This window comes from Tachypleus tridentatus, chromosome 13, assembly GCF_004210375.1.
Source record: "Tachypleus tridentatus isolate NWPU-2018 chromosome 13, ASM421037v1, whole genome shotgun sequence".
Classification (NCBI taxonomy): domain Eukaryota; kingdom Metazoa; phylum Arthropoda; class Merostomata; order Xiphosura; family Limulidae; genus Tachypleus; species Tachypleus tridentatus.
Genome location: NC_134837.1, coordinates 227,630,435 through 227,655,101, shown reverse-complemented (window position 1 = coordinate 227,655,101; position 24,667 = coordinate 227,630,435). Strand labels below are relative to the sequence as shown.

At 30.0% G+C, this 24,667-nt stretch overlaps 1 protein-coding gene across 3 annotated transcripts in view; it reads left to right on the top strand.

Annotated features, from left to right (window-relative positions):
- Window positions 1-22,831, top strand: part of LOC143237126 (monocarboxylate transporter 10-like) — a 47,628-nt gene extending 24,797 nt beyond the window's left edge. For all 3 annotated transcript variants that reach the window (XM_076476028.1, XM_076476026.1, XM_076476027.1), the window contains exons 5-10: window positions 3,682-3,810; window positions 4,829-4,969; window positions 12,905-13,130; window positions 13,538-13,644; window positions 15,933-16,014; window positions 16,652-22,831. In XM_076476028.1, coding sequence (XP_076332143.1) covers window positions 3,682-3,810; window positions 4,829-4,969; window positions 12,905-13,130; window positions 13,538-13,644; window positions 15,933-16,014; window positions 16,652-16,857 — 891 coding nt within the window. In that variant the 3' untranslated portion in view covers window positions 16,858-22,831. The remainder of the gene's footprint in view (window positions 1-3,681; window positions 3,811-4,828; window positions 4,970-12,904; window positions 13,131-13,537; window positions 13,645-15,932; window positions 16,015-16,651) is intronic.
- Window positions 22,832-24,667: the final 1,836 nt, after the last annotated feature.

Here is a 24,667-nt window from a genome sequence, read left to right as displayed (position 1 = left end):
ATACTAACAATAAAAATTATAAAAACAACTGAATCAACTGTAGTCTCTATATTTAATATTTATTAACTACACTATCAACACATTTAACCTGAAGACTTGGGTTTCATGGTTATCCAGTAGTCAAACTGTTCAGTACTGTATTGGATATTTGATTTGTACAGATATTAATTACTGTTTAGTAGCATAATATTTGAAGTTGTATCTTTTCTTTTACCTGAAACAGTACACATATAACCTAAAACATACTATAATTACTACAGTATGAAACTGTAACTAACAAACACACAAAAGATCAATTATTTAATGGTTTTTTTAAATTAGTATTTTGATAACACTAACAACTTAGATTTGTTTGGAAATGTGCAAGAATGATTAAATAAAGTTATCAGTAACATATATTTTGTGTTTGTATGCATATACTTGTTTAATTTTGATGACTTCTGTAACATATGGTCATTCATTCTTAGATCAAACAGATCTTGTTAAGTTGAAATAAATTTAGTATGGTAAGTGAGAATATTACAGTCTGTTAGATAAATTATTTTTGCATACACGGGTAAAATTCTAGAAAAAGGGGATGCTAAATATCTAAAAAAAAGCCATGGGTCTGGGAGTTGGGTTAAGAATATCAATTACAGGATCAGAGGCTGGTAGTGTTTTTGACTATGAAAAAAAATATTTTGTAGTTTCACCTTTTTCACATATGTTGTTTTGGTTTTACAATTGAGATGTGCATTTGGAAAATCAAACACCAAGGCATGAAAAATGTGTGCATCTGTTAAAATTGATCTATGGTTATAGTTTTTATTGGTCGAATGAAGCCTGTCTTAATTAAATTTTACTACAGAGAAGGCAAAATATCCAGGTTTGCATCTTGGCTTGCAAATAAAACAATCTCAATTATGAATTACTTTCCATTTTGCTTAGTACAACATGTGAAGCATTAGCTTCTCTTGTATGTTGTTTTTAAGACTTTCAACAACACAGTGAAAATGCCCTAATGTTTCAGTTTGATATGCTAAAGCTGATGTTTGTTTCTCGGAAATTTCTGCCAGAAGGTACATACAATATTTTCACACTTTGTCATATGCATATCACGTACTCTCTGTTCGTGCCATTTGTAATGCACTCACTGCCTAGCAAACTAGACTAAACTGCATACATACAGTACATGCTCTGCACATTTAGTATTGACTGTATTATGAACTCTCTCAATATGGGCTCAGTCCCAAGAACTTACCACCTGACCCTTTTTACTGGTATATTGCTTTTAATACTATAACTTTTAATATGATATGTGTATCTTCACAAACTTTGCCAGACATTACAAGTTGTTTGTACATAAAATAAATTTATTAGTGAAGTATTTTTAATAAAGATTTATTCATAAATATATCGTCTTTTTTTTACCAGCCCAAGTAAAATATGATTTGTGTTAACATGAAATTTATAAATACTTTTTGTCATCTCAAAAATCTAATATTATTTGCATAATCTCTAGAACCTCTTAAATGCATAATGAACCTTTTTTTCAGTAAAACTTTATATTTTATAGTTGTTATTTTGTCCAGACTAATTGTGTATAAAGTTGATAAAAAAAATCAAAATAAATCTATTTTATTCATTTTTTCTCTTTCTAGAATTACTTCAGATTGTAACATAAAACATTTGTTTTTCCTAAGTGGTTTTAAACTCCTAAAATTATACATTTATTTATGCTAAATTTTATTGTTTTATTGCCCTTTGAACTGTCTTACTAGTACTATTTTCATCATTATGATATAAGGTATTAATCACTTTGGGAACATCGACTCATCTTATTGAATTACATTGCCCACAAGACAACACAAGCTGCTTGCATGTGCACCTTGTGAACTTTTTTTTATTATATTGATTTAAATATTATTTATTTTACCTAAGCTAATCTTAACTAACTGAAAGAGTTTCCATGTTTACATATGAGTTACTTTTATAATTATAATAATAATAAATAAAGAATGCACATGAAAAACAAAAAACAAGGTACTTACTTGAACCTTCTTTTTTACTTACTGTTGACTATCAAAGACACTTAATCCTACTTTTTTTTTATTAATGGTAGTAGTGCACAAGTTCAAATTCCTGTCACACCAAACATACTCACCTTTCATCCTTGGGGAGCGTTATAATGGCACGATCAATCCCACTATTCATTGATAAAAGAATAGCCCAACAGTTGGCAGTTGGTGGTGATGACTAGCTGCCTTCCCTTTATTATTACACTGCTAAATTAGAGACAGCTAGCACAGGTAGTCCTTGTGTAGCTTTGAGCAAAATTCAAAACAAACAAAGAAAAACCTATCACAGTTTTTCTGGCTTTTTTTTAGTGTGGAACATAAGCTGGTACAAATTTTCAATGTGTTTCTTGTGGGAGTGATGTTTGTACTGAAAAATAATGTTGTTCTGCATAAAAAACAAAACAATGTAATATAATATGTCCTTTGATAGATGAAAACCTTGCCTTTAAGGTAGTTAAAAATAATACAGTATTAAATGTAGGATGTGACAGGTGGGTGTAGAAAGAGAGGTCTGATTTTCTATTTGATGGCTGTGGAATGCAGCAAAATTGGTAACTTTAAAATTATGTTTAATTTGAGTAATGACAATATTATAATAAGGAAGTTACATTACATATCACATTTCTTGGAGAAGTGGTAAATAAATTAGAGAAGAGGGGGACATCTAGAGAAAAAAATGTTACATTTCTCATAGTTAAAGTTTGGGATCTTTTTTTTTTTAATATTGCCTTATAAAAGTAAGAACTTAAAACTTGCATACTATAAAAATATGGACTAATTATTGTATATATTTTGATGCTATATTAATTGGTATAATGTGAACAAACAAAAAGTAGCTTAAATAGAGTTTGAATGTAACTTGTTAAAAAATAAAAACCTGAATTACACAGTAAAGGATGTCTATAGCAAAGAGAGGTATTTACTGCTGAAGATTCAGTAGACATTTCTTTCTTCAAAAACCCAAGGAGATTACATTGTGAAGAGAGTGATGAGGCCTCACCAAAAATAAACAAACAGATTAATTTGAAAAACAGTTAATGATTATCTTGTTCAGTTACAATATATTCAAATCATTTCCTTCTCTGATTAATCAATTGTTGCATTCTTTTGTGACAGCTGAGGGGTTTGGTATTTCTTGAAGTTTTAAAGTTTTACTTTATTTACCAAGAAATATTTTGTTCATGAAATGCCTTGTATAATGCAATTAAATATTAGTTTGAAGTTTAATAAAAGTGTTATTAAAATAAAAGCATACAGTTTACATTTTTTCGTTAACAGATGTTTTTACAAAGAGTTAAGACTTTTAGTGGTAGATTTAGTTGTCATAATGTGTGCTGAGCACTATTTACTAATTGCTAATCAATTCCACTAAATTGCTTTGTCTTTTACTTCTTCACTACCTGTATACAAGTTCTCAGAATGACTTCATACCTACCTGTCAGCTAAGCGTGCCTAGGGGAAAAGCACTCTTACCTTTTGAACACTTTAATTCTCCTACCTAGCATATGCTCTTATGTAATGATTACATTAATTTTGCTACATGCTCTATAGTTTTATCTCATTAAGTAATGACACCTCTAGTTCTGTTGGTTTATTTTTTGAAATAGGATTTTGTATTTTATAGATTTCTCGTTGCCATCATTTTTGTCATCAAATGCTTGATTTGAGCATATGGAAAAACAAAGCTTATGTCATCTGGGTTTCATCAATTCCAGTTGCATTGCTTGGCTATTTTGTGCCTTATGTTCATTTGGTAAGTTGGTAATTTTATTAAGTTTACAATTAACAGTGAAGTCGTATTTAACTGTGTTTGATTAGGTTTTTCTAAACAATATATTTACCAAATTGCTTGTTGTAAGTCGATCATACTCTTGTTTACAGAGTTCCTAATATTATGAGTACCACCAAAATACATTTAACTCCATTAATAACTGCTGGGATCCTCTGTGTATTTCAGATAGGAGGTAGATAGGTATATAATTTCCTTCAATTTTGGCTCTTTACACACACACACACACACGACCCCCCCGCCTGAAAAAAAAGAAAAGAAAAAAGATGTAATATGTGGACCTAACCTGCAGTGAATGTAACAAATAATTCAAGTTCACTAAAACTGTTTCTTGAAAATTAGTCAGAGAGTCATAAAACTTGAAAGGGTAAACAATGGTGTTGAATGAATTGTTCTGTTTTTGCTGACATATTTAATATCACATGACTAATATTCTTGTACTGGTGTATTTATTGTAAGTAATTTATATAGTTATGCTAATTTTTGTTTTTTTGATACCAATTGTCTATGATATTCTTTCACTATATCATGGATTACAGCAAAATGTTTAGAAGTGTACAAAAATTTAAACACAAGCTTAAGTGTTTTTGAAAATCTGCTTTATATTTTGTGAAGAAGAGACCAATCCGAAAGCTTGCAAGCTTTTGTATTGTTGTACTTTAGTCTTCTTCTATTATATACTTATATTCTTAATTTGATTTTCTCTAACAGTGAAAACTTTCCATATTTCAAGAAAAAGAGACCTAAAATAGAAGATTAAAAAAAGCATAAAAATGAAGTGTTATTCATAAGACTGTAAATAACCACCATGAATGATGTTTATAAGAATTGGTTAATGTTTTTGTTTAATTTATTTAAGTTTGTAATTTTAAAAGTTTTCAATACTGTGTTCAATGAGTACTTTATATTTTTGTATGGCAATAATAGTAATTATTTCTGACTATGTCAGAATAATAATTTTCAGTTTATATTTCCTCTCAAGGTTCAACATGTAAAAGATATTCTTCCTGATGCTAATGGTGAGGTACTTGTAACTTGTATAGGCCTAACATCAGGCATTGGTCGTCTTCTTTTCAGCAAACTTGCAGATTGTCCTAAGGTCAACAGAATTCACCTTCAACAGGTTAGAAGAAGTGGTTTTATGACTAGTATATAAAAACTAGAAATGTTATACAGTGAAATAATGTAATTGTTGTATTTTGATTCTTCTGTGCTAAAGATATAATTAGAAATAAGTAGAAACAGTTGGTTTCTGGAGTAGGAAAACTGAAGAATTTTAAGTACTTGTATTCATTACCCTTTATTTTACCTTCATGGAAAATATTGTATTTAAATTGGTAAGGGAGAAGTAACTGTCTAATGGGCATTTTCTGTGTAAGTTGTATTTCTTTGTAGAAAATTAAGTTTTGGCACTATTTAGAGCTAGCCAATTAATGGATGTTATATATTGACTATAAGCATTGGTTAGTATCATGTAAATTAATTGGTTAATCAAAATTATGATTACATTTATGAATGTCACAAAAATAATTAACTAATCAAAATTTGTTTATCCCATTATTATTGTATTTTTCAATATTTCAATTAACCATAGTAATTAAAATGTTACTATTACAATTTTTCATTATTATTTCTTAGATTAAGTTTTTGCTTATTCAGTCTTTGGGCAGCATGGCCAAATGATTAGTGGGGTTGACTTGTTTTTAGAGAGTTTCAAGTGTGGTTTCAATCACCACCAAAATATGTTTTTCATTTTATGTGCAGGAGTGCAGTATTTGTTTCTGGATTATATCAAATTTATGAAGGCTATTTGCTGCCATCCCTTATTTTGAGCTACTGATCAGACAAAAATGACTGGGAGCATCCATCTGGAGCTCTCTGCTCGTGTTAATGTTAAATGTGAATGCAGTTGTTTTTTTTCACATTATGTTCATTGTTTACAATTGCATAGGTATATTTTTTATTGTTGAATAAGATATAATTTATTTTTGTTTCATTACATCATAATTTATAATTACATAACAATGTCCTTTGGTGTTAAATGAACTACAAATTTATTTTTTCTACTTTGTGTATCTGTTGTTTGTAATAACACACTTCTTACTTCCCTGAATTTGTGCACCATTGAAAGTTGTGACAGGCAGTGGCACATACCAGACCTTCAATTCTGGATCACAAAGAGCATTTGCTAACAAAGTAGTATTCCTCATTCAGTCCATCATGCTAGTCTTTTAACTATGTCATAAACTACAATAAACAATAACAAAAACACATAAATTTGTTTCTACACTGTATTTTAGATCACACAGAATAATGTTATAAAAACATGCTCCACGATCAAATATGTATAAATAAGCTTTAACTGTAATTTTGCCTTCGTAATACCTACAAAACTATTTTGTTTGTGATAACTGAACTGAGCCTGGAAGAAAAAGTCTCAAATATTTGTTGCCTTTGCTTTCTAAAATATCCAGAGAATGTAGTTTAATATTTATTGGTCAAAAACTTTTTCTTTCCTGTTATTCACATGTCCAAGGTTTGTAATTAGCCTGTCCACTGAACATGATGTTGAGGGCAACTACATTGCAGTTAATGCAGAGAAAAAGTATGCATCATAATAATCATAATAAGTTTATGTTAAAACACATTAAAAGGTATTTATATTGTTAATATGTACATGATAAGGATAGAATATTTGTAATAAGCCTTAGTGGATAATGTATGCTGTTTCCCAATACTTTTATATAAATTTCAAGTTTTTGTTTTTGGTAATGCCTGTTTCAGTTTATTGACATGAACTATATAAGTATCCTTTTTTGAGTAATAGCAGCTTAAAGTATCAGTCTCTGACAAAACTATCCAATCATTTAACATAGTTGAAATATCCATTGATTTACATTCCCTAGTAATGCATGTTGTGTTTGTTTGCAAATCCCTCCTACAGTTTTTGAACTAGTAGTATCAAACTTGGTTTGACTTAAAATGTTTTTATGTGTATAATATAATTCTGTGGATGGGAGGTTTGAAAGTAGGTTTTGTATAACTGAACTTGAATCTAGCATCAAATTTTGTTTCTGACCCATTTTGCAATACTGGAGGTGCTATGTTTGAAATTATGTTCATACTCTTAATCACAGGCTAGAGAAAAGAAATTTGGCACACCGCTCAGGTATGATGTTCTGGTATTGTAAGTTTTTGTTAGTAAGGAACATCCCTTCTTTTGGTTGCTGTGGAAGTAATTGGGAATAATAGAAAGGCTTGATCATTAGATTGAAGTTTACATGAATTAAGAGTAACACTAACTAAGTTTGACAGTGTGTGTCTCAGTTGGTACCATGGTTACAGTAATGAACTCTCTCATTCAGAAAAATAGCTTAACATACAGATGTTAACCTTATGTGTACAGTTGAAGGTCAAAGTGTGCATGTTAAGACTTTTACAGAGTTCTGTATTTCATTGAAGAACTTGATTGTCAATGTGTATGTCAGTAAATCAATAAACTTGGCATCAAAATGTATTATATAATTAAACTTTTATTACTATATCAGTTTTGATTTCTGAATTTAGAAAGGATAGAATTAAACAAATTATTACATTTCTCTACTATGTGTCATTGGTGAATATACAAAACTCTTTTGTGTAAATTACTATTTAATTCATCTCGTGATCTAATATTTAATTATTATTTAGTATTTGTAACCAAAGTATTAATGTTAATTATTTTAAAGGCAATAATTATAACAAATGTTGTTACTTAACTCTATAAGGAGTCGTATGTTGTGTGTGTAGTTTAATTGTTGATGTAATCTTTCTTGAAATCTCTTAAGTTTTTTTAGTTATATGAGTATTGTTATATCATAGCATCTCCTTAGTTTGTAGAAAATTCCAGGCTTCAGTTGGACAAGATATATGGGTAACCAAGTGAATGCAAGTCAAGTTCAGTCAGAAAAAAATTAGAAAATGTGAAAGTAGCTATCATGTGAGTGATTAGCTTTAACAGGTTATATCTTAAAGCGAATTTCACAGTTTTACAGAGACAAAGGAAATAATATTCTTTGTCAAAGGGTGTTATAAAGTAACTGAGTCCATCTGTGTGAATCTTTACAAGGAGGAAACAATTAAAGTTCAGGACATAGGTAACTATTGTGATAAGAATATAGAAAAAAATTAGTTATCTTGTCAAGTGGAGTATAAAGTAATTGAATCAGCCTATGTGGATTTTTGACAAGAAAAGAGAATTATTCAGTTTTGGACACAACTCTGATTTTCTGTATTGTAAAAACAATTTGTACATAAGTTTGACTTGTTTTAAAATTTTTTTATTTTAAAATATGTGGATTGTGTGCTTTCTGTTTATTGTTTAAATTTATCACCAACAAGTCACAGATACCTAGTGTAAAGAATGCAAGCCCATATACAAAACCCTGAAAGTCATGCGATTCCTCTCTGTTCTGAATTTTTCATTTTAGGTTTTCTTTCTTCCTTACATGAGATTCAGAATGTCGTTGAATTAGAAACATCAGCTATAGATATTGACAAACAAAAACTGAAATAAGAATATTCCAGATTTTCTATTCTGTGATATATCAATAAATTTGTTAACATCTGCCATAGAAGCTCCTCCCAAATCTTATTGCTTTTAAAAGTACATATTTACTCAAGCTTGCTTATCAGTGGTATATGTTTATAATCAGTAGAAAGGCCATTTTGTAAACTACATGATTATGAGATTATTTTGTTATTTTATTTTGGGAAAAAAAAACACCATTTCCCAAGTGTGAGTGTAGACTGAAATTGGTGTTCCAATAAGTAATGAAATTTTTAAAGTTTTTTATGGGCCAGTTGGATAACTAGTTAAATTATAGTAAGTTTGGAGTATTCTGTTTTACTGTTTTAAATTATTATTATAATCAATAATTAATTATGTATTAAAATGCATGTTTGAAAGATACATGAATTAATTTTTGGACAACCAACTTGGAGAGGAAAATTTAAGGTTAACGAAGACTAGATTGAGAACAAAAATGCCAGTTCTGTCAAAGAATCTGAATGTTTACTTTTAATTTTTCATTTTAGATTTTATATCTTCAGTAGTATAGCTTTCAAAGTATTCAAGCAATTAGAAATAAAAACTGTATGCAATTAAAACCAAGTATGTAAAGTTTGATCTTCTCAATTTCTGGAGACACCATAAACTTGTCAAACCTAACTGAGAAGTCCCTTTGTCTCAGTTTTAAAGAAACTTATAAAATTATCTTTGTGCATTGGTTGTTATGTTTGTGGTCAACAGGTATAACAGATTCTCCTCTACATAAATATTATGATGTTTTATTTACTTTTGAAGATGAAAAACATTAGTTGAGAAGAAGTACTTGATTTTTGATGAACAAAGTCACTTTTGTAAGCGTGAATATGATTTTTTTTCCCTGTTTATAGCTTAGCTAGATAAACAGATAGTAGTTTGGACATTTTATTCCAGTAACTTGTATATTTTGTAATCTAAAGTGCATGCTTGAGAGGTTCATTAATTTTTTTGCAAAGTTCATGTCACAATGTTTGGTTAAATACTGATGTTTTCTTGCTGTGATTTATTGCTTTTCACAAAATAAATTGTTACTGTGGTACAAACTAAGCAGTTAAGCTATGATGTGAAAAGAAAATGTACAAAAAATAGAAATTGTGAAGATAATTAAATAGAGAATCTGGAACAAATGATGCATTAAAAACATTTTATCTTTTTCTCCTACTGTACATTGATGATTTCACTACAATTGATGTGATGGTAGAGAAAATATGAAATAAATATAGCTTTTCTTTTGATACTTATTTAGGAAGTTCTAGAGATTAGGTAAATTAAATATGAAACATTTAAGATGAAAAATATTTTTATTTTTAACATGAAAAATCACCTTTCACTCTGATCGACTTAGTAATGGTTTCATAAATTCGGAGAAAAACATGTAGTAAAAATACTTTATTAAAAAGGCTGATATTTGTATACAACACATCTAGTATTTGATTGAAGCTTGCCAAATTTTGTGAAGATACATTTATTAAATTCAAAGTTAAAATATGTTTAGTTTCATGATTACAAGCTTGTTTAAAATGGCTGAGCTCATATACAGATAATTTTAAAAAATGCTCTACCTACCCAAATTTTTCCTGGCAGTAGTGTCGTAAACACAGAATAAATTCAGTTTAGCCTAATGTGCAATGACAAATAAAACTAAAGATAAAGATGTGTGGAATTGGCATTTTGCTGATTCAGAATAAAAACTGTTGGCTTGCTTCACACCAAACTGCTCTTGTGTATAAAATAATCATTAATTTTATACCATTATAAGCTTACTTTTTTCTGTCTCTACCCTGTGATGTGGTACATGTTCATTGTCACATTGTACAATAAAGACACATTTAAAGTATTCAGGCAATTAAGCATGTGGATACTTTTACAGGCTAAGCCCTGCCCTTCAGAAAACTCTGTAAAAGAGCACACATTTGAGAACTATAATATATTTGTGATTTAACAATCTGAAACATGTCCAGGAGTGTTTCAGAGGAAATTTGGTACTTTGATCAAGAGTCAACAGTGAAAATACAGATTTTTATGACATGCTTGTTTTAAATATCCATCTAATATCCCACTCAATTTTTTTAGGGTTATACTTCATGATTTTAGGTATGAGATGCTGATGAATCTTCAAAGTAACACAGTTCTCCTGTATTAGGGCAATTAAATGCGTGCATAAGGGTAATTTCAAAATAGTGTTCCTCTGTATTTTGATATTTAACATCTGAAAGTTACACATACATACTTATTGACAAAACAATCAGCATTTCTTACTAGTGTCTATATTCAAATTTATATATGAAGAAATTCAAGCTTAAAAAGAAAACTACATGTATCAAATGCATAGAATAGTCTACATTAAAACTAATAATTTCGCAATTAATGCACAAAACTGAAAATTGTCATCATTCCAAATTAAACACATAACATTAATTCCATTACTCCTCAATTATATAAAAGGTCCATTTGCCTAGAAAATTAATAAGTAATGAAATTTATATTGAATTGTATTGCATAGGTGTTATTAAAAGTCCCTCTGAAAAACGCTTTAAATCTTAAGACTGTCACTGGCAATATAAATACAATAACTCTGTCAAATAATATGTATATATTGTACCAGTCATCCCATAAGTAATGTCTTAAAGTTTAATACAGAAAGTGCATCATCATTTCTGTCTTTGTAGAAGGCTTTAACGACTAAAATATGCAGTATATATTTATAATGTTATGTTATTCTTAACTAAACTCTCATGTAGTTATTTCACATGCCACTAATGTTCTCTTCCTGTGGCCTGAGTCTGTTTAGTTGAGATGAAGTGAACACACACTACAGTTTTGTGCCCTTCTCCTGCAGCCATATCTGTTCAGTAGAGTTGAGGTGAGCACAGTCTATACACAGGTGCCCTCTTCCTGCACTTGTCACCTATTTTCTAAGACATGACTACTGCACACTCCTTCTGCAACTGGTGTCTGTACAAGAGTAATTGTAGAGTTAAGATGAACATAAGGTACAGTAAGAATGTGCACAAACTGTACTGCACATATTTGCTGCAGCCTCTCCACCACTTCAGTATGGGATTCTATCACAATTGTGTGAAGAGGTGTTTGTATCATTTTGGAAGTTAACATTTTCCATTTGGATAGATGCTTCTTCACACACATTACTATCCATTCTTCCCCCTTATGGTGCACCTTAATATTTCTTTCCTTATAAATAAGATGAAGATTCATGAGTGCAAATGAAATGAGAGGTGTGCAAGGAGGTATGTTGCCATTTTATTGGTGGGAAGCTTTTCCTGCATAATGAAGTCATTATGTATTTTTTGTTAACTGGACACAGAATAAACTGGGAGAAAAGTAGAATTATCAACACAGACAAATTGTGGAAGGCAAGAAAAATCAAAGAATCATTTTATGTTAACACCATTAAACCTTCACTAAACAGAGATTCCAGATTAAAGGTGAGTAACCTGTGTCTGCCATTGATTGAATCTACAGGAAATCTCTCCTCCAATGAGAAACAGTGATAATCCAACCAATCATAACACGCTCTCCACAATCCACCAGGACACTATAAAAGACTGACAATACCTACACACACACTGACCTGAAGATGAAAGATGGAAGACTTTCGAAACATGGTCCTTTACACTTGTGTCTCCATAACAGGCAGTTGCCGTCCATTCTAAAACGTTTCATCATGAACTCATTATGCATTAACTCAGTTTATCTAAAAATCTCATGAAATTAAATGAGAATTTACTAAGGGCTTGTAGCTTGCAAAGCTGTAAGGCATATGCATGGGCAAGATAACTATGTGAAGATGTATCTAACAGAATTACATTTTCAGATAAAATGTTAAGATTTTTTTAAAGTCTTGACTCTAATCACTTGAGTTAAACTTGCACTGTTCAAAAATAATGATGAAGCATTATAATGTCATTTGTGATTACTAGGTTAGTTGGAATAATCAAATACACTAACAATTGGAAACAGTAATTTCAATTAGTTGATATTTTTGTGATATTTAATTTAATCATAATTTTGATTAATTAATTGTTGAAATAATTGAAAATGGTGATAATCAAAATCACTAATTTTCATTAGTTCATTATTATGGTGACAGTTTAATTATAATCACAGTTGATTATTTTCATGACATTAACCAGTTTAACTATTTCAATTAATTGATTATTTTACGCTAAATGACGTAGTTGTGTTTTAAGTAATTGAATCAATTACACACCTCTAATGATTAACAGTAAATGTGTAAAGGACATAAGTTAAAAGCTTCCGAGCTTTTTAAGTTTGTTTTTTTTTTGTACTAGGAGTTTTTCTTCTCTGGTGAATATTTACAAAAGAAATATACAAGTAGAATTTTTCTGCATTTAAAATAATGCTATCTAGAGCCTTACATTTCACTATGTATTAGTAACTAATACTTTCTTAATTTCAATATATTTATTAGTTGCCTGGTTTGTTCCACAGGTGGCTTTCATTTTTATAGGTCTTCTAACTATGCTCTTTGTATTAGCCAATCAATTTGCAGTTTTAATTCTCCTGTGTCTCCTTTTGGGTTTATTTGATGGTTGCTTTATCTCACTGCTTGGTCCTATTGCTTTTGATATTGCTGGCTTCAAAGGCTCTCCTCAAGCTATTGGGTTTCTTCTGGGGCTCTGTTCTATCCCTCTTACACTGGGACCTCCAATTGCAGGTATGAATTATATATATATATACTCTGCCCTTTACAAATAGGTTTCTCTTTTTCTTTTTTTCCTGTTTCAGTAATGAATAATCTAAATGTCCTAAATCTCAGGTTAATTTGAAGCTGACTTTCATACAGAGAATAACAAATTTTGAAACATTTTAAACCATGTGTGTTGCATATAACAAGTTCTTGCTTATTAACTCAGAGCTATTACTTACTAACATTCTTTGTGACTCTCTGATATATTTGTTTTATTAATATTGACAAACATTTTGAAACTAAAATCTTGGGTTGGTTTCTGTTCCTTATGTCTTCAAAATTTTTAAATTATTTATTAGTTTACATTAATTATGTTTTAGTGTTAGTTTTTGAATTGAGTGATCTAATGAAAACGTTTTTTTGCTTGTATTTAGGAATTTTGTATGATCACACAAAGAATTATAAAGCAGCTTTTTTATTAGCTGGGATACCTCCAATAATAGGAGCTTTGCTGATGTGTCTTATTAACACTGTTTCTCAGGTAAGATGTCATTAGTTGTGGGAGCTGCAATAATTTCTGAATTAAGATACCACTAATATCAGAAGTTGTGATATTGTTTGATGTTAACACAATTTTTCAGGTAACATACCACTAATATCAGAAGTTGTGATATTGTTTGATGTTAACACAATTTTTCAGGTAACATGCCACTAATATCAGAAGTTGTGATATTGTTTGATGTTAACACAATTTTTCAGGTAACATACCACCAATATTAGGTGCTAAGATAACACTTCTTATTCTTAACATACTTTCTCAAGTAGATTTCTTGAATAATAGATGCTTTAGAAATGTTTTTAGAAATAAAAACTTTAGAAATAGGAATAGTAAATAGAAGATACCTTGTTAAACACTGGAAGTTAGTGTAATGATAATAAATTAATGAGCAAAGAAGTCTTGATCAAACTTACATATGTACTTACAAGTTTATTTTATAATTCTTAGCAATAAGCATTAAATTAAACTACAAATATAAAGCAAACTGGAAGTAATATGAGGTCATTCATGAACTATTTGTAAACTTCACAATAACTTAAAGATCATGCCATTTTTATCTTTTAACACAATTTCCAATATTATCCATATATCTATCTCATTTAAAGCAGCTTCAGAATAAAAGTAGTTTGGTTGGGTTGGGCCCTGCATAAAGATAATATGGGTTCATAGAATGAAAGATCTTATTTCCTCCCAGTTCCTGTGTCCAAGGTGAATGGTAGAGAACTCTTTTTCTACCATGGACTGGATAAATTTTCATGGTACTGTTAGTGTTGATTAAGGTTGAACTCCCTCTTATAATCTAGTACATCCTATCCACTCAGCATCAGGCATCCTTGTTATAGTTGTGCACTTACTGCTGCACATCATTTACTTCACAAGGAATACACTTCATTGAATATTGATGCGCTTTCCCACAGGTGTGTTTTACATATTCTTTATCCACATATCCCATAAGCTTATTTTGTATGCATTTTGAAGGGAGCTCTCTTAGGTAATCTTACACTGGTGAATGTGAGATTCTAGCTATTCTATAAGTAGAGGGAAGATAATGAAAAATTAACCATTTTCCTACACTGAAAATGTATTTTTGCCTTAAGTTACACTTCCCACCTTCCTCCTCACTTCCAGTGTATTTTCCTTTTCTGTTGCTCAATCTCAAAATGAATCTGGACTACTATAAAGAGGCAGCTGTGCTAGGAGTTATGTTGCACTCCTTTTGTTGGAGAGTTTTTGCTAGTGCGCATTTGCATGCTGTCACATAACTTGCCACACATAAAAACAGTTGAGGGTAGATGGAATACCAAGGCTAGTGGCAAGCAAAAATTTGCACATAAGAGTTCAGAACCAGTCAGGAAAAGCTATTCTGTAAGCAGAAGTATGAATATATCAGAAATACATTTTCAATGTAGCAAAATGTTAACCTTCAAGACTGAACCATATTAGGTAGTTACAAAAACATTTTTTAAATAGAAGCCACATCTAAACATGCAGCAAGATGTTCCATTTTAATAACTATAGCACCAGTGAAACTTTTGAGAAGGAAAATAATATTTAATGTCTTAAATCCTTCAGGTTGAACCAAGTGCATTAGTACACTATTTCTCACAGAAAAGGTGCTCTGACTCCAGAGTGAAATAAGTGTTAGCATTGTCACATTCTATATACAGATTAAAATGGTGGGAATTTGATTTGTTCATAAAACAGTTGTAGACTGTTGAATGAAACTTAAAAATTATTTACTTATATTTTGTTGGAGTTTCTTTGATGTATCTTAATACAAATTTTCTCTTTTTTTTTTAATGTAAGTGCCTGTTACTGTTTATCTGTGGCTTAGTGAATTAATGATTAAACTTGTAAGAAAGTGAATGATGTTGTAGATCTTAGTTAATTTAAATGTATGAAGGGAGCTAATTGAAACATTTAAACACATGTATTCTTGAGAGTTCAAATGAAAATCATATCTTTATGCAATTTATGAGAGATCTTTTGAATGAATCCCACACCAGGACAGCATAATACATTTAACTTCAGTTTTTGTTTAGATAAATTAGGCAACTTTATTTTAACACACATAATCAGGGGAGGTTTATAAAACATGATTTCCCAGGCTACAACCATGTACATGTAACATATGTAATGCCTTTTAGATATCTTACAGGTTTTGACTACCATGTTTGTATTTTAGTTCTGTGATTGTTCAGAAGCTGTCTTATTTTTGAGACTTTATTACACAATAAGTAAACTGTAAATTACATTTCTTGTTTGTAAAGCAATATCCTAGTCAAATGGCAGAGCAATTGGTCGAAGCTGCTGCAGCTGAAACTACTACTGATGATGAAGGAAGTTATGAAAGTGAGTAGAATGGACGTTTTGTATCTGTTTGATTTCTGATATTACAGAGAAAGTCATCTTTATGATATAAAGGCATAGCATAAAAAACAATGCATAGTGAGAGTATTGAAAAATAGTTGTTTATAATGTGAAATCGCATTAAACAAATGGTAGTTAGTTCATAATGACACCTGTAGTTATAGGGAAGTGATCATGTTTTACTGTAATGTATGAATATATAATAAAGAACTGTGTTTATTGCATTCAGTTACATTATTTTGATACTTATTTTATAGTATTTTGTCACAGTGTTTGGAATGTAGTTAGTTATAGTATATAGTAATAGCTTACAGAAAATAGTCATCTTGTAGTGTATTGTCTCTACCATGAAAATAACTTCATATTGTATAATAACATACCAGAAAAGTAGTTAGTTTATAGTAGACAAAAACAGTTTAGAAAAATTATTTTGATTGTAGTGTATCTGCCATTTCCAGGAAACTAACAAATTTATAAAGTACAGCTGTAGTTTAAAGAATCCCTGAATGTGTCTTTCCACTTTTAACATTTCTTGTGTAACTAAATTTATTTCAGCTTGTATTCATTACCTTTTCTTGTAAAAAATCATTTTGTGTCTTTCTGATTGTTTATATGCCAGCAATGACCCCCGATTCAGCTGGAGAAATAATTGTGTGGGAAAGATTAAACATAGCTAGTGTGAGCAGTCCCAAAGAGTCCACACAGGTGACACTTCGTTACACAGGTGAACAGGTTCATGGTGAGCTCCATAAGCACAATACTTGGTCAAGATCTGAGAAAGACAAGCCACCTCAGTGCATGTCGAATAAAGAATCAAGTGTTTAACTTCTTTATTATCAGGTAGTTTAACAATTTCACCTGTGTAAGTCAAAGAAAAACCTAGTAGACAGGGGATAGTTGAACTAATTATAAAACTGAAGAATAGTTGGAATGGTACATTTGGGTAAAGCCATTAAAAAATAGTGTAGAAGAGATTGTAAGTTAAACAAATTCAAAAGATAGGAGAGTTGGAAATTTGTAAATCTGTATAATGTTATATATTTTGAACAATTAAAATATTAATAAAGTTTGAATAGTAGTTGTGCTACAGTTGGTCTAATCTCAGAAAGATGTGTAGATAGAATAGGTAATCTAGTTTTAAAAAATTGAAATATTTGAAACACCTAGTAAATATTATAAGTACTGTTTAGTTAAATTAATATTAAAACAGAACAATAGTTGAAGCATTACAACTGAGGAAATCTCAGAAAGATAATGTATGTAGAATAGTTAAGCCCATAGTAATATAGGACAGTAGTTTTAGTACTCAAACTGGGTAGATGTCGTAATGATGATGTAAGTGGGATAGTTAATTTAATATTAAAATAAGACTAGTTTAACCATTACAACTGAGTAAATGTCAGAAAGATGATGTAGATGGGATAGTTAAATATTGAAATATAGAACAGCTGTTTAAGTATTCGTAGATGGATCTCAGGAAGTTGATGTGAGGTAGTTAAAACAGTATTAAAGTAGTACTAGTTTTAACTATCATTACTGATGTAAATGGCTTGATTAAATGTATTAAAATGTAACAGTAATTGAAGCATTATAACTGTATTCTCATATTCTTTTTGTAGTTGATTTATATTATTAAGTAAAGGATATTATTTATTTGTTTCTTGATACAATGATCCGATGGAAGAGACTTTGTTTTAAATAAATATGTATATAATGTTTTTTGTTTGTTTTTTATAAATTATTGACTTCTTTCTTGAGTAATACTCTAGTGAAGCCTGAGACTTTAATGAGTTTGTGAACATTTGTTTTGTTCATGTTATAGTTAGTTTTTTTTAATGAAACATATGTAAATAGCATGCTTTATAAGATGTAAAAGGTTTAATTTTCAAACCCAAGTGAAGGAAAGACCTTCCCTAAAGTAACCAAAACATATTTGCTTCAATTTTCCACGTTTTAAAGGAATATACTGAAATGCACATGCTAGAAATTACCAAAAGGGCACTGTATTAAAACCATGTTAAGCTATACTTGGAGAAAGAACTTTAAGGATATGCTTTGTACTTAAAATCTAACAAGAACTTGGCCAAATGTAGGTTGATCTTATAATAGGTCATATACTGTTGTATATAGTGTAAACATTTATTCATATTGTCAACAGTTTTAATATCCCAAAGAATTTAGATCAAGTTTTCACTATCATACTATACATGTTTCCATTTGTAAACATTGTAAGACGGTGAAGTAGAAATATCATGATTTTCCTGATGTACTATTAAAATTTAGTGAGTTAGAATAAGAGATACTTTCCAGTTGTTACAGTTATTGATCTCTCTCAAGCTTAGATTCTTAATAATTACAAATATTTCTTGATGTTTCCACAAGTTGAATTGATGGAGTCTAATACCCAATGAAATTAAATAGCCTTGTTCTGTAGAAAAGTTCAGATGATCTTGTATTGTGCTCATTTTCTTATTAAAACATAATAATGACAGATAAAAGCCATATTTTACAAAGTAGTTTCCTTTGAAAAGAACTGTTTAATCACCAATGAAATTTTCTATATTCTACAATAATCAAGTAGCATGTTATTACAAGTAAGGGAAAAAAATTGTTTTCCTAGCACTCATTGCATCTATCAAACCTTTATAGGGGTAGGTACATTTCAAGTAATAATTTTCTTTGTAACTAGTTAACATCCTGTAACTTTAATCAGATGTGTTTTGTTGCTAGTTTTATTGCAGTCAGATGTAAAGCTTTATACTACATTAAGTTTTCATAGGAAAGGATGGAGGAACTGTTGTTGTGATGTTAAAAATGTTTCACGAAATTAGAACATACTGTAGGATTTAGATGTTATTTAAATTATTAAAAGTACATTGTAACATTTAACTGAATTTATATATGCTGATTTAGTTTTATCAACTTTTTCTTCAACAACCACAGAACTCTATACTATTTAGTATGTTTAAATTCTTCAGAGAGTCCCAGATCATTTGTAGGTTTTTAAAATCTCTATGGCTGAATCAAGTCAGCAGGAAATATTTAAATACATTTTGAAAGAAACTTCCTTTGTTTTATTAAGGTATTTTCAAATATTATAAGATATATTCCTGCAATGTTTGATGGTATTATACAGTTTAAGTTTTTTTGAGATATGAGTGACATTACTTTTTGTTGCTAATATTGGATACTATGAACAATAAACTGTTGCTAGTAATATTACAGTAATATGGCTCAGTATATCCCTACCAGTCTTAAACTGTACTTTGAAGGTAACCTTTTAAAACATCTTCCTGGTTACATTGAACTAACATTAAAAAAAATGCTCTTGTTAAACATTTGAATGTACTTTCCATTTACTCTATAATACCATTATAGTAAAATATAAGATACCAGTATAGGGCAATGATTCTCAAGCCTTAAGTGTATATATTGTTTGGTAACTTAGTGTGTTGTAACACTGAATTATGACCTAGTTTAGTTGTTGAGTTATTTGCTCAATTTTTAAATGTAGATTCATTACTTTTCTATCATCTGTATGTAAAAGTTCAGGGGAAAACGTAATATCAACAGTGGAATAAATATGTTCTCCCAAAGCTTTATAGTGTTATTTTCAGCTGGTCTCTCCAATAAATAACATTGCATAAATGCCCATTTAATGGTTTTATGTTTGCTGATGTTAACAATTCCTGAAATTCTTTGTAATATATTGTAGAGCATCAAAAAGACAATCTTTCTTCCTCAATGTAAAATAAATTGGTCTGTTTCAGTTTAAGCATCTGTGTTACTTCTACTATGTTTTTTTTTTATTTTGTCAAAAAGCTTGTATGAAATGAAATGAAAATATTCTGGTAGTTTTAAGACACACCATGAACCTCAGAATTTATTACCACCTTAAAAATTATTGCACCCTAACTCACAGACAGTGTTTACACACACACAAATAATTATTATCACTGAAGCATACAAAAGAAAAAGATTATTTCTGTCTTTTTAATAATTCCTTAAGAAGAGACATACTTCAGTCTTATGCTAAAGCTTGTATCAATTACATGTACTTTCTTCCTTAAATTGTTTTTCTCATTAAGAATTTTATTAAACTACAAACTGTTCTTGAAACTTTCATTTTAACTATAATAGTAATTTATAAGTTAGAATTATGTGAAATTTTGAGTAAACTCAGAAGTGCACATGCTTGATGAATTGAGAATTAAACAAATTGGTGTTCAGTCAGTATGGAATATAATGACGTATTGTTGACCTCTTTAAAAAAATGATTAATAATATTATGAGATGCAGAATTTGTTGTGTTATTGATTTTTCTTTAGTGAATGCTAGTAAGAAAAATAAAGTGTTCACCTGTCATTTGTTTCATCTAACTCCAAATCAGATTGATATCAGATAATACAATCCCTGACCAATGTTTCACGGCTAGATTGAACAGCTTTTCCAGAAATTGATGTGTTGTTATGGGAAATTAAATGGTAATTAGTGTTACTGTCTATTTTATATTTTAACATGCAGTGAAAATAAGACTATATATTCATATAATGATATTAAGTGTTAGAGAACAACAAAAAAGATTGGCAATGTTTTGTTTTCCTTGAAGGTTGTCAGTGTTATGTGAAAACAAATTACATTATAAATTATTATTCTTTGCTATAGCAACTTTTATTTTGAAAATTCTCATCACTGCTCAAAGTGTCTTTTGTATTCTAACTTCCTACAACCATCACTTTTAGAAGAGATCTTCTGTTAAACTGTCTTGTAACTTTAAGAAAAATTAATATATATAATACCATTTGTACATGTGACTTGCCAGGAGAAGCTAACTTGGTTGGAAAGCGAAATGTTGTTGCTTAATTAGTTTTATGTTCACTTTTTATAGTTATTTGTGATGACAGCTTAAAAAACAGATATGAGACTGATAGAATTGTTGTTAATTTGAAGCAGAAATAATCATCACTTCTGGCAAATAAAAAGCTCCAATAAAATTCTGTTTAGGTTTTCATTCACGTCATAAAGCTTGCACTTGTGTCTATAATGATCTATTGACAGAACAAGTGAATTTTGTTTCATAAATTTTCTAGGAATGGTCAATTTAAAATTAAAATAGTGGATAAGTACAATTTGGTTTTTATATTGACTCAGATGTGAACAAATCAGTGGTTAGATGTTCAGGTCATTCACAGTATTTTTATTAGATTTGCTTGGTGTATTGTTAGAAAATTACAGTATTTTCTGATAATTTTTAATTTGTAAAATATACAGTATTTATTCTTGCTTGCTCCCATTACAAGCTCAATTTTTATTGTAACATTTTGCTTCTAGTTGCCATTGAGTTTATGTTTTATGTTGATTATTATTTTAAGTATTGTCTCATCATGTAGTAGCTGTGGTGAAACTAGTATATCCATCTCCTTAAGATTGAAAGTTTATATTATTTAAATTTTTAAATATAAAAGAAAATATTGTAATAAATTTTCAATCTACAGCTCTCAGAATCACATGATTTGATGATGCTGTGATTTCTCATTTGTGCCTGTTCATGAAGAGTAAACAACAAATTATAGGAAATATCACAGGTTCATAGCTGGTAATTATACACACAAAAGATAAAGGGCAAGAAAACTTGGAAGACAAAAAAATACATATGAATGAACAAGTCAAGAAAATTATGCACAAAAGGTGCATCCTTCCAAATGGTAAACACATTTGGAAGTGGCATTTGACTGTTAACTGGCCATAGTAGTGAAGTAGATTATGTTCTGGGCTAAGGCTTTCATCATTTGGGCCAGCTACACACATAGTTAGAGGGTCTTCTTTTTTAGTTTGCAAGGTTAAAAGTTTAGCTGAAGTAACTGGCCCTTTTCATGGTTACACCAAGATAAGCCCTTGGTTCACTTTCCAGGCACTTTCTGACAATACTACTTTGGTCATGAAACCTGTTACATGTGATGACGACAGGTGAAAATGTTGGTAAGATGAACTTTGGTTACCATTGCAGTCATTTTTGGGGCAACTTGAGCAGTGATACTTCGATTGTCATAGAGAGTGGAGATTTCCTCTGATGTTTTATTACAATTCAAGTAGATGGTGTGTTATTGGCCTTTGGGTAGCTTTGTTTTTGAGGGTAGTGTAAAGTACATTGGTCTCTCTGGTGGTGCTGTCAGCATGTTTCTAAAAGCTGGCACAGTAAAGTGCTCTACATCACATTTCAGTTACCAGTGCATCTTCATTCATGATATATACTACATTAAAAGTCAGGTCAACATAAACTGTCTTCGGATCTGTCATCTAAGCTAGAACTTTTCTGAAGAGGAAGTTCTGGGTGTACTGATGTTCATTGTTAAATACTTTTCATTATCAAGATTTTCAGGTCAGAGATATAAGCACACTGGGACAAAAACACACTGCTTAGTTTAAGAATAAGATAGCAAGAAAGGTCAAGAATTATACTTTAAATAGCAAAAGCCTGGATTGAAAATGTAATGCTTGCTGATGGAGACAGGGATGCTGTTTTTTGTTTTGTTTTTAAAGTCTAGTCGCTATATAAAAATGTATATTTATGGAGTGTGTCTTTAGGGGTTTTTTCGTGTGCAGTTGAAAATTAACCTACTTAAATAAGTTCAAGTGGATAAATATTAAAATGACATTTAAGATTTTAAAATTCCATTGCAGAGTTGATAAATAAATGTATTTACTACAATATTCTTTATTTTTTGGATCATGTGTTATTATGCCAGTTTGTGTGATGTGCAATAAGTTGTTTATTAAAAATTGTGCAGTTGAAAAAAAATCATTAGGAGAAGCTTTGTACGTTTTGTCTCTAGCTAGTCTCAAGCACCCAATGATGGTTATGGAAATTGTAAAACAACTAATAGTTTAAAAAAAAAGCATCAGTGTTTTTACTTTCCACGATTTGTTATGAGGCTTATGTTTTTATGGTTTTTTGCTGGGATTTTTCATGTCGATTCCAATGTTCCAGATTCTCTATGACTGTAAATAGATTTTTAGCACTCCCAAAGTTTCCGACATTCTTTTTTGTTAAAATAATTAAAATTGGATTTGTTTATTTGTAGTTAAGCACAAAACTAAACAAGGGGATATCTGTGCTCTGCCCACCATAGGTATGAAAACCCAGTTCTAGTGGATATATCGCCATGCCACTGAGGGACATTAAAATTTAAAAAATCAAAATTATTGTTTACATAGATGGGTCTGGACTTCAAGTTGAAAATTATATATTTCCCCTTGAAAAACTAAATAATTATAGTCATGCTTCATCAATTTAGAAAATGCATTCACACCATAAAAAATGTTATTATAACAGGTGATTTATGTAACTAGTTTTCAGGTAACCACTGTGTATTCCAAACAGCTAAGTGAGATCTGTCGTTGGTTAAGTTAAACATACTATAAATATTATTGACATTATTATTATTGAAAACAACTCTTAAAGACTGATTAAAAAGTAATAGGTTTGATACTAATATGACAAGTATAAATTATTAAAGAAAATTCTATACTTGTAGTGCTGTGTGCATGAACTTAAATTTTACCGGTATCTACAGGGTGGGAGAAAATATATAAAAAATAAATACACATACGTATGTAACCCACATCAACATGCAGAGATAATTCATATACTTAAAAATAATGTTTTACCTTGGCAAAATGACCAAATGTTTAGGTATTTACTTAAGTTTCTCAGTGTCTCAGCAAAAAGTCTGTGGACTAAGAAAAGTAGAATTATGGTTTCAATACCTGCATTGGACACAGCACAATTATTAATTGTGTAGTTTATGTTTAGCAAGAAATAAATAAGAATAAGTGTTTTATTATTTCAAAACAGGTGAACATATAGTTGCAAGTTCAGCTTTATGTCATTCTCACAGTTACATTTGCCTCAAGACATTAGTGTTAGACTGATTACAGTTTTAAACATTACATTCTTTATTTAGTTCCTCAAACATTTAAGAATATTTGTAACCAGGCAAAAGATCAAGAAAACAGAATAAAAGTGACTGACTACTTGAATTTTTAGAAATATACAGGAATGTGCAAGAAAAATTCCAAACAAAATACGGACCCAAAAAGTAACAATAAAGCAGAATATATCCATCATTAGTGACTGCCAAGAAATACTGGATTTAAGAGTTTAATAGCTAAGCACATACCGTAATATACAAGCTAACATGTTTCTGTTGCCATGTTGCAGCCCTCCTTCCATTGTAAAAGTTAATGATGGACAAAACTTGTGTTTCCTTCAATGCCCAAACCATTCACTTCAGTTGTTGCTAGAGTTCGTTGCCATTTTTTTTAGCATTTTCAGTACCATCAATCAAGATGCAAACTGACATTACTACTATATCTTTGATACCCTCAATCAAAATGCAAAGTAACATTAATACAGCATCTTCAGTCTCATCAGTAAAGATACAACTTAACATCACATGAGCACCTTTAATATCCCCAGTTAAGATACAACAGAATATTGAATATGAACCATCAAGACACACCCTAACACCATCTTCGTTAGCATTACTACATCTTTGAAATCATTAGTAAAAATGCAACATAACATCAATAAGGTATTTGAGTGTTGTCAGACAAGGATCAACTTAACATCAGA